The following is an 11,434-nucleotide window of genomic DNA, read 5'->3' on the forward strand; positions in this document are numbered from 1 at the left end:
TCACGACAAGCTCTAGTTCATCGAAAACGGATTTCGCATAGATCACTTGTTGCGTTTTCGATATTGGAGTTTTTCTCGGTTTTTCGTATTGAGAGGTTTCACTCTAAAATACATAGAAAAACCTACCCCACTTGTTCTTAAGATTTTCACTCTTTGTGGGGTAGCTCTTGTCAACCCCTTTACAACAAAATTGGTTTCACCTAAATCCAAGTTTCCTAACTCAACTTGTTGCATTTTCGAGGTTGGAGGTTTTACCGGTATGTCCTTTTTAGATAGGTCAAACCTTTCGTCTTTTATTTATATCCTACCTTACTGGACTATGATGGTTCCCTGCATGATCTTGTAGAGCTTGTTACTAGCTTCGAAACGAGCCCAAGATCATCAAAATCGGAGTCCGGATGCAAAAGTTCTTGAGGTTTTTGTATCGGGTGTTTGGAAAAAAACAGGGGGGCCGGAACTGCCGCCGGGTACACCCCGGCACTGCCGCCGGGCCGGCACTGCCGGTGGAAAAAAACCAGCACTGCCGGCCACCCCGGCACTGCCGGTGGAACAAGGCCGGCACTGCCGGCCTGTCGCGTTTTTGGCCCCAACGGGCAGAAATCTAAGACCCATATTTAAGGCCTTCTTCCTCCTCTTTCTCCCCACTTCTTCTTCCTCCTTTGGCTCTCCACCATTGCTGACCTTGAGAGCTTTCCACATCCCTCTACTCCTCCAATGATTCTTGAATCCATTTGAGGGAAAAGGAAGAGGAGATCTAGATCTACATTTCTACCAATCAAATCCATCTCTTTGTGAGTGGAACTCTCTAGATCTTGATCTTGGTGTTCTTTGTGAATTCCTTTGTTCTTCCTCTCTTATTCCCCCAATAGCTTTTGTAGCTTTGTTGGAATTTGAGAGAGAAGGACTTGAGCATCCTTGTGGTGTTCTTGCCATTGCATTTGGTGCATCGGTTTGAGTTCTCCACGGTGATTCGTGGAGGTGAAAGCAAGAAAGTTGTTACTCTTGGGTTCTTGGAACCCTAGACGGATTCTAGGCCTTTGTGGCGATTTGTTGGGAGCCTCCAATTAAGTTGTGGATGTGTGCCCCAATCTTTGTGTAAGGCACGGTTTCCGCCTCGAAGGAAATCCCTTAGTGGAACCGTGACCTAGGCCTTTGTGGCGAGGGTCACCGGAGATTTAGGTGAGGCGCCTTCGTGGCGTTCGGTGTGTGGTGTGAGTACCGCATCTTGGGGTGAGGCCTTTGTGGCGTTGGTGTGCATCGAGCAACCACACCTCAAGGTGAGCCTCTTGTGGCGTTCGGGAGCACTAAGCCACCGCACCTCTCCAACGGAGATTAGCACTCACAAGAGTGTGAACTTCGGGATAAATCATCGTCTCCCGCGTGCCTCGGTTATCTCTATACCCGAGCTCTTTACTTATGCACTTTACTTTGTGATAGCCATCGTGCTTGAAGTTATATATCTTGCTATCACATAAGTTGCTTGTATTGCTTAGCATAAGTTGTTGGTGCACTTTGGTGAACCTTTGCTTAGAATAAGTTGTTGGTGCACATAGGTGAACCATAGTATATAGGCTTTGGGCTTGACAAAGTAAACGCTAGTTTTATTCCGCATTTGTTAAGCCCATCTCGTAAAAGTTTTAAACCGCCTATTCACCCCCCCCCCCTCTAGGCGACATCCGTGTCCTTTCATCGGGTCCAGTTGATTGTTCGTCCACGTGAAACGCGCCCCTGCACGGTTCAGTTCCCTAAGTGTCATCGCCGCAATCGCATCATTGAATCTACGGATCCTGGGCCAGTTCACCAACTCGTTACTCTTGTCCTGCTGCCGTCTGTGTAAACACTAAGTTTTTTGGCTTCATATCATCTATTTTCATTTCCCTTCATGCATGTATAAGTTCATCTGCAAGATATCCTCAAAGAAGATATATAACCTTGGCAGGGGATGGCCACATCTGTACTACCTGATGACCTGGTGGTGGAGATCCTGTCTCGGCTGCCGCTCAAGTCCTTTTGCCATTTCAAATGTGTCTGCAAGTCTTGGCTTGCGTTCTCATCTGATTCATACTACTACCAGAAGCTCCCAAGAGCCCATGCTGGTCTCCTGTACCAAAAAAACGTGAGTATGTCACCGCCATCCGTCTTGTTGGACTTCCCTCAACCTCAAGCCACGGGGATATTGACACAGCACTTAGCTTTGTGCCACGTTATGAGTACTTCGAGCTTATGGCTTGCAGCAATGGCCTACTTCTTTGTTATCGTGGACGTCATATGTGTGCAAAAATTTCCAACGCCATTGTGTGCAATCTGGCAACCGAAGAGTGGATGACACTTCCGGATACTCAACCTGAACCGGCCATCTGCTATAATCATCCCATGTTGTGTTTTGATCCAGTTTGGTCCCAACACTTCTATGTCTTCAACTTTCAGTGGACCCCATTCCCAAATGGTGGATACAAATCTGGAGTTATGGCAGAAAGAGAAACGCTAAAAGATGCAAATGATAAGCTGAATAAATTACGGAGAGAGGAAGAGTCTAAATGGGCGCAGAGAGCTAAAGTTAAGCATATCCAAGAAGGGGGGAATAATACGAGATATTTCCATTTGATTGCAAATGGGAAACACAGAAGAAAGAAAAATTTCCAATTAGAACAACAAGAAGGAACCATTATTGGGGAGGATAATTTGAAGGTCTACATTACTGAGTTCTATAAAAAATTATTCGGGGCACCGGTGTCAAATAATATTTCTTTGGTAGAGGAGGAGGTGCAGGACATTCCCCAGATATCGACTGTTGAGAATGCGATTCTCACAGCTTCTTTTTCTAAGGAAGAAGTTCATGACGCACTTTTTCAGATGGAACGTAATAAAGCGCCGGGACCTGATGGTTTTCCGGCTGAGTTTTATCAAAATTTTTGGGTAGTAATAAAAGATGATTTAATGGCGCTGTTCAATCAATTCAGTATTGGGGATTTGCCTCTATACAAATTGAATTTTGGCGTCATTACATTATTACCCAAAAAAGAGGACGCGGTGCAAATACAACAATATAGACCTATTTTTCTTCTGAATGTGTGCTTTAAATTTTTTACTAAGGCTGGTACAAATCGTATAACGGGGATTGCCCCAAGAGTTATAAGACCAACACAATCCGCTTTTATGCCGGGAAGGAATATTCTTGAAGGGGTGGTCATTCTTCACGAAACTATCCATGAGTTACATAATAAGAAATTAGATGGAGTTTTATTTAAAATCGACTTCGAAAAGGCATATGATAAAGTCAAATGGTCATTCCTACAACAAACTTTGAGGATGAAGGGGTTTGCCCCTGAATGGTGTAGGATGATCAGCCAATATGTCCAAGGGGGTAGTGTAGGTGTAAAAGTAAATGATGACATTGGTCATTATTTTCAGACAAAAAAAAGGTTTGAGACAGGGTGATCCTTTGTCTCCTATTCTTTTTAATGTTGTAGTGGATATGCTTGCTATCATCATTGAGAGAGCAAAAAATGATGATCAGGTAGGGGGGCTTATTCCTCATTTGGTTGAAGGGGGGATCTCTATTTTACAATATGCTGATGATACTATCCTTTTCTTAGAACATGATCTCCAGAAAGCAGTGAATATGAAATTAATTCTATGCCTTTTCGAAGGACTCTCTGGGCTTAAAATTAATTTTCATAAGAGTGAGATTTTTTGCTTTGGGAAGGCAAATGATGAAGTGGACCAGTATAAACAGATCTTTGGATGTGATGCTGGTTCGTTACCCTTTAAATACTTAGGTATCCCTATTCATTTTAGAAAGCTTAGAATTTCTGATTGGTATCCAGTAGAGACCCGATTTGAAAGCAAATTGGGATGCTGGAAAGGCAAACTACTGTCCTATGGAGACAGACTTGTCCTTATCAATTCGGTTTAACGAGCTTACCGATGTTCATGCTTTCTTTTCTAGAAATACCTGTTGGGGTAAGGAAAATATTGGACTTTTATAGATCCCGGTTTTTCTGGCAATCCGACGAAAATAAAAGGAAATATCGACTTACTAAGTGGAATATCGTCTGCAGACCCAAGGATCAAGGAGGTCTAGGTATTGAGGTCCTTGAATTGAAAAATAGATGTTTATTGAGTAAGTGGCTTTATAAGCTTCTAAATGAGGATGGGGTGTGGCAGGAGTTGCTACAGAATAAATACCTAAGACAAAAGACCTTATCCGAGGTACAAGCTAAACCCACAGATTCTCCCTTTTGGAAGGGATTGATGAGGGTTAAGGACGATTTTTTTAACAGAGGTTTTTTCAAGTTGGGTAATGGAACAAATATCCGATTCTGGGAAGACACCTGGTTGGGTAGAACACCATTAGCTCAACAATATCCTTCCTTGTATACTATTGTACATCATAAGAATGTGACCGTAGCTCACGTGTTAGCTCAAACGCCTCTGAATATCAGTTTCAGAAGGCTTTTGGTGGGTAACAAATGGACTTCATGGTTGCAGTTATGCCGAAAACTTATGAGGATTACTTTATCAGATGAAAAGGATCAGTTTGTTTGGAAATTGACAACAAAGGGCGTGTTTACAGTGAAATCTATGTATGAGGATCTTATGAATGACCATACCCCTTTTTTGCGGAAATACCTTTGGAAAGTTAAAGTTCCTTTAAAGATAAAAATATTTATGTGGTTCCTAAGTAATAAGGTTTTACTTACTAAAGACAATTTAGCCAAAAGAAGATGGAATGGTTGTACAAAATGTGTTTTTTGTGGTGAGCAGGAGACTATTGAGCATCTGTTCATCACTTGTCCTTTAGCTAAAATTCTTTGGCGTACGATTAATTTTACTTTTGTTCTTCCGCCTCCAACCAATGTTACCAATATGTTTGGTAATTGGCTAAATGGAGTTGATAGACAATCAAAGGCTTTCATCCGTATTGGGGTTTCTGCCTTATGTTGGTCTATCTGGAGGACAAGAAATGATATTATTTTTAACAAAAAACATTCTTTTAACTTTTTGCAGGTTATCCATATGGTGTCACATTGGGTCCAGTTGTGGGCTCTTCTGTCACCGGAGGGACAACGGGATGCTATGGCTATTGGATGCACACGGCTCCAGATGGTCGCTCAGGATATCTTGTGCCAGGCTGGCTGGCGGCACAATAGGAGGATACAGTGATGTGTACTCCGTTTTCTTTAGTTCTCTTTCGCTGGTTGATTCTTGTATCAATTCTTGGCGATGACTGAGGTGTAATAACTTTGTGCTATCATACGTTTAATAAAAGGCCGTGTGCATCATCATGATGCAGAAGCCGGGGTTTTATTCCCCATTTCGAAAAAAAAAGGTATTTTTCTCAGAGGATTCCACGTGGTCTGCATGTCTTTGGGAAACTAAATCTGCATTTTCGGGCGATTCAGTCTTTGTAAATGGGGTGCTGTATGTGAGGTAGTTATGGGGGCATTGCCTCTGGCACTCGATGCACCTGACACACGCACGCAGTTGCTCAATGATAGGACCATTCAGCTACCAGGATTTCCAAATGGACTAGAGAATAAGTTTTGCTGCCTTGACGGGTGTCTTGGCCAGTCATCTGGACTCTTATGCTATGCACAACAAGAATTGGATGGTTGCATGATGCGGATTTGGAGTTTGGAAGGCTCTGATAGGTGGGTGGTGAAGCATCGTGTAAGTATGGTCAACGTATTTGGGAGTGATATCTTGCTCCATATTAATAGTCAAGGATCGTGGTATTTCGATTATGACATCCTGACATTTGACTTGGAGAGAGAGCTGGTTATCCTTCTTGACCTTACTACTGATAAGGTGCTCTCATTTAGCATTAGCACTGGAGAAGGCTCAGAGATCCTAAAGATTCCAAGGTTCTTTAACCAATATCGAGGTCTACTCTATGTGCCATACTACCGCAAGTTCCAGCTTCAGGGCTTAAAGGGGCTCAAGATCAATGCTAGCTTGTAAATGTTTATCCTAATGAATGATGTAATCTCTAGGCATTGTTTATGTATTATCTGTGGCAAACATCTTACGGATGTACTGGATTGGTGCATCGGCTGTAGCAAACATCTCTATGTGCTCTATTTCATCTGGTTGTTACTTGTCATTTTCCCGCCAACTCTAGTCTTACTTAAGGTGGACTATTTTATGGATGCTCAAAGTAAATTTTCTCTTGTCTTGTTGATGTTCTGAAAATCTGGAGTAACATTAGTGGTCTACTTTCTAAGCTATTAGTGGTCTATACTTTTTAAGCACCTTTTGTGTATCAGCTGCGTGACAAGACAGTCTTCTGTGACGTACGCACTAGATTGTTGAATTTGCGTGCCATTTGGTAGTTGCTTCTCTGGCCTGTCAACTCTGTTCAAACTTATGCACGCTTAATAGGGAAAAACTGGGGATTAAGTACATCTGTTGTGTTGATGTTGTTAACATGTGGATACATATCCTGGGCACATGAGTGGAATGACTTGATTTTATTTTACGAAGAAGTGGAATTACTTGATGACTGCATATATTCAGGCATGCAGCATTTCGGTCAGAACTGCTAGTGAAGCTGTTGTTCCAGTGGTTCTCGCTGCAGAGCATGTTCAAAATACCTTGTGTAGATGTGTGCGTGTCTCCTCTGCAGTCCATCTTTTCCTTGTCTAGTTAAAAACCTCTCCACAAGTTCGTAGCCTGGATTGCAGCGTGTGATTAACATATACGGTCAGTTTCTTATTGCACTGCATATGGTATGGTGGATTAATCAATCCTATGTTTCGTCCAAGTAGGCAGAGGTAAAAACCACTTGAGACGCCCCGTGACTCTAGGATAATCGACGTCACTGCATATCAGTCGACCGAGACTCTGCATGTTAATCTTCAGTCACGCACATATCAAGGTCAACGTGCGATACTTGCTTGATCACTGTTAGGCATCCATGGTTAAATGTTTTCACGTTATCACTGGTAGCACATATCAATGTGTTGACGTGCGGACCATGAAATGGTGAAAACGAATCCATGATGTCGAGGCGACGCCATATAGCCTGTAGGTTGCGTCTCTTGGAACCGTCGGGGCACCGTTGACTACCATCAATGTGGTGCAGTGGCGATCGTCGTGGTGGTGGTCCTATGTGGAGGAATATGATGGTGGAGACATCAAACTAATCCAAGGGAAACAGGAGTACCCCAAAGTTACATTGGTGCCCAATAATTACTCTTGAGGCTAGCCATAGTGCTAGTATCATAGCTAGTATCATGCACATTGGTCCCACAAAAATGCTGATGTGGTAGCTATATTTATTGATACTAAGCACTATAGAGATAGTATCATACACAAATATCATATGCATGATACTACTACATGATACTTACCACTATGACCAGCCTGAAGGTGACTTGGGAATTCCTGATGCATCTCAAACCCAAGCGTTCCTATTTTTGTAGAACCATTTCAGGTGCTATAATTTCCCCAATATTTACTCTACACTCTAAAGTTTTTTTGTAGAGCACTTCTAAACTTTACAGTGCACATATATGCCAATATATAAGTGTACATCTCTCATAGGATATATATTGAGCTCTGCTAGAATTATGATCACGTACATGTATGGTTGTCATCTGCAACAACCATGTCAAGTGGCCATCATGGTTTTCTTTACTCATGTACACCTAGCACAAGTAGTACAGTGAGCCTGGGAGTCCGGGACAATGACGGGTATGGCCGAGCATGCAAGCATGCCGTATGTTCGTTTTACTCCAGCAGCAGTAAAACGAGTAAACCAAGCTACCAAATTAAGTTATAAACTGTGTCCGATAAACCAAGCTATGAAGACATCGGCCAAGCATGTTCATTCAGGGCATTGCGTTGGATGACTTTGGTAGCGTGACCATCGATCCGTTAATCTGTAAGCTAACTGTGGCAACTGATGCACCTAGCTATTTTGTTAGTACTAATGGATTTGACCTGATTAACTATGATGATTAACTGTAGTAAGTACGTTGGAGCCACTTTACACTGCGTTTATATGGGCTAGCTGCGCAACATCAGCTGCTAATTTAGTAAATTGAGACTTCTCAAAAAAAAGTAAATTGATAATTAGTTTTCACAAGTCAAGTATATGATTAATATTTATATATATATATATATATGTACTACTGTAGCTTTTTGCAACATCCTTTTTATAAATTTTCTTTATTTTAGTATTCTGCGGTCAAATACTTTAGACATTTAGGGTCGCACGAAACAGAGAAAATGTAGTTCCGTGTTAGAATGACCCACCAATGGTTCACGTGTGCCACAATTTACCTTTTTGATTATATAATGCGAAATGGCTTTTATGTTTAGTTATTTTTCACACATAATTGTCTTTTTTCTTTAAATTCTTAAGAAAAAATCATTATTACTAGGCTCGTCAAAATTTTGGTGCGGTATATGCTTTGCTAGAATCCTAGGTCCGCCATTGGCCCGGGAATACATGTCTTATTTCATGGCTGATGACAGGCATGTTGAGTGTCTCAAATCACGATGATTGAAGTCCCAGAAGAATTTGGAATATGAGGAGTTATCTTTGCAATATATTGTCTCGGACTAAAGAAAACTATATCCTCCATTAATCGGGCACGTCATTTGCACTCTTCAGAGAAGTGGGGTGCCTCTGCCTCCTTTGACTAAATTTTATAGCATTCTCATCTGGCCCTTACAAACTACCTTCTCCTTTACTGCACTGAAAAAAAAACAAATATATATCACAGTGAATCAATTTGACATATAAGTTGAGTAACATATATGCTTCAAATTGTTTTACCCTAGCGTGGCATGGCATTGGCACGGACGTGTTAATAGTAGAAAAAAAAAACACGTATGCAGCGTATAGAGTGTTGTCGAGCTTCGACGGTAGTTGGATCTACTCCGTATTTGCCTACGAGGGTCTCAACCAAGCCCAATACGAGCCTCTTGAAGAAACGAACACGAGCAGCTCTGCAGCCCAGTCCAAAATCGTGGCCGCTCTTCCCTTCTCTTCCAATTTCCCAAAAGCACTGCGGCGGCGAGGCCATTCCCCGGCGAGCGGCGGCGAGGCCCTTCTCCGGCGCGACCGCTGCTTCTTGCATCACCGAGTTCCCCGTCGCGCACGCCTGCGCCGGTAACTTTCCCCCGTGCCTGCAGCACTCGCCGACTGCCTCCGGTAATCAACCATTACGGGGTGAGTTCACGTTCCCCTTCCTCTCCTCCGGGCTCGTGCCGCATGTCTCCGCTCAAGTGCTGCTGCGAAGTTCTAACCCGAGATCTGTCCCGTGCAGGTGTACCCTGACTGACTCTCACCGCCGCCCGTTCCGCCACCCTGGATTCCCCTCCCCTAGCTAGCTGGCGGGGTTTTGAGTAAACTGACGCTTTTCCCTATCCGCTTGGAGCATATGATCTGATTCTGATGTCTGATGAGTTGGTTTCTGCCGGTCACTCGCTTATCTGACGAGATAGCAATTGTTGCCTCAACAATTCACTCCGTTTGTCAAGTCACTAGCAACAACGCACCTTAGATCCTCAAGGTACATTTTGTTTCCCTTTTTTAGACCGCAAAATTTTGTTTTCTTGCACATAATAACACCACGTGTACTTTCCTTTATCGCTGTCTAATTGTGAAATGGATGGCAAACTAATCATGGAATAGCTACATGGTTCTGTTATTTGCATCTAGTTATCTATAAAGCATAAGCCCATACCCACATATGCTTTGTTGCTGTGTTCATTTTGTAAATTCTGATGTAAACCCCGGCCCAAAAACATTGATATAAGGAGACAAACACGAATTTGCTGTAATAGTTTGTGAAATGAATGTTGGATATAATTTCAGTTCGAATGGTAGCCATGCTTCCACTTCATTGTGATTCATGCATATTCATCTCGAGTATGCCGCTTCAAGCATGGAGACAGTGGTTACCCTTAATCAATTGTTGATGTCAGTCTGAATTGTGGGTATAAGATTATTTGATCTCATCAGTTGTTGATCTCATCTCGAGTATGCTGCTTCAAGCATGAATTGTTAATCAAGCATGGAGACAGGGTTACCTGTAGTTTTGCATGAACAATTGAACATTAAGTTTCTCAGTTTTATAATACTATATGTTTACTTCTCTTTTGGTGCACATAAGTTCAGAAGCTAGCTTGGATCAAACGAGATAGAAAACCCCAGCAGGGGATATCCACGTGTGTACTACCTGATGAGCTGGTGGTGGACATTATGTCTCGGCTGCCGCTGAAGTCCTTTTGCCGCTTCAAGTGTGTCTGCAAGTCTTGGTTGGCCTTCTCATCTGATCCACACTACCGCCAGAAGCTCCCAAGAACTCCCTCTGGTCTCTTGTACCAAAAACATGGGCTTGGCCCCATCCATCTCTCCAGACTTCAGTCAAATGATAAGGATATTGATACAACACTTAGGTTTGTGCCATGTGGTGAGTACCCCTTAGAGCTTAATGGCTGCAGCAATGGACTACTTCTTTGTCATAATGGGGTTTCCAACGCCATTGTGTGCAATCCGGCAACTGAAGAGTGGATGTCACTTCCATGTACTCAACCTGGACCGTCTTTTTTTTCGAAATGGGGAGTTTAACCCCAGCTTCTGCATCATGATGATGCACACGGCCTTTTATTAACCACAAGTTTTATCCAGTCTTACATTCTAAAGAAAACAATCATCGCCTACAGTTGATACAAGAATCAACCAGCGATCGTCAGGAGCCGTGTGCATCCAGAAACCATGGCATCCCTGAGCCCCTCCGGCGAAAGGAGAGCCCATAGCTGGACCCAGTGAGCCATCATGTGAATAACCTGCAAATAGTGGAAAGAATGTTTTTTGTTAAAGATAAGATCATTTCGAACCATCCAAATAGACCAACATAAAGCAGAAACCCCCACCCGGATGAACGCTTTAGATTGTCTATCTACTCCATTTAACCAATTTCCAAACATATTTGTAACATTGGTTGGAGGTGGAAGATCAAAAGTAAAGTTAACCGTTCGCCAAAGAAGTTTAGCCAATGGACATTCAATGAAAAGATGTTCGACTGTTTCCTGTGCTCCACAAAAAACACACTTCATACATCCGTTCCAATTCCGTTTAGCTAAATTATCTTTAGTTAACAAGACCTTGTTACTAATTGAAAGATCGAGATGTCGCCTAGAGGGGGGGTGAATAGGCAATTAAAAACTCTTATGGATTTGTCTTGTAATACTGCGGAATTAAACTATCGTTTAGTTTACAAGCACAAACCCAAAATATGCTAAGCTCAACTAAGTGTAACAATAGCAACTAGAGCTAAGCAAGATAGGCACAAGATATATGTAGCACAAGTGATAGCAAGATATATGTACTTCAAGCACGATGGGGCTATCACAAGGAAAGAGAGCTCGGGTATAGAAATAACCGAGGCACGCGGAGACGAGGATGTATTCCCAT

General features: G+C 42.5%; 1 protein-coding gene across 1 annotated transcript; it reads left to right on the top strand.

Moving 5' to 3' along the window:
- Window positions 1-1,942: 1,942 nt before the first annotated feature.
- On the top strand, window positions 1,943-5,964 carry LOC127346704 (uncharacterized). The gene is made up of 2 exons (XM_051372979.1): window positions 1,943-2,103; window positions 5,406-5,964. Exons 1-2 carry the CDS (start codon window positions 1,943-1,945, stop codon window positions 5,962-5,964), a joined length of 720 nt encoding a protein of 239 aa, XP_051228939.1.
- The last annotated feature ends 5,470 nt before the right edge of the window (window positions 5,965-11,434 follow it).

This window comes from Lolium perenne, chromosome 4 (assembly GCF_019359855.2).
Source record: "Lolium perenne isolate Kyuss_39 chromosome 4, Kyuss_2.0, whole genome shotgun sequence".
In the NCBI taxonomy this organism is placed as follows: Eukaryota; Viridiplantae; Streptophyta; class Magnoliopsida; order Poales; family Poaceae; genus Lolium; species Lolium perenne.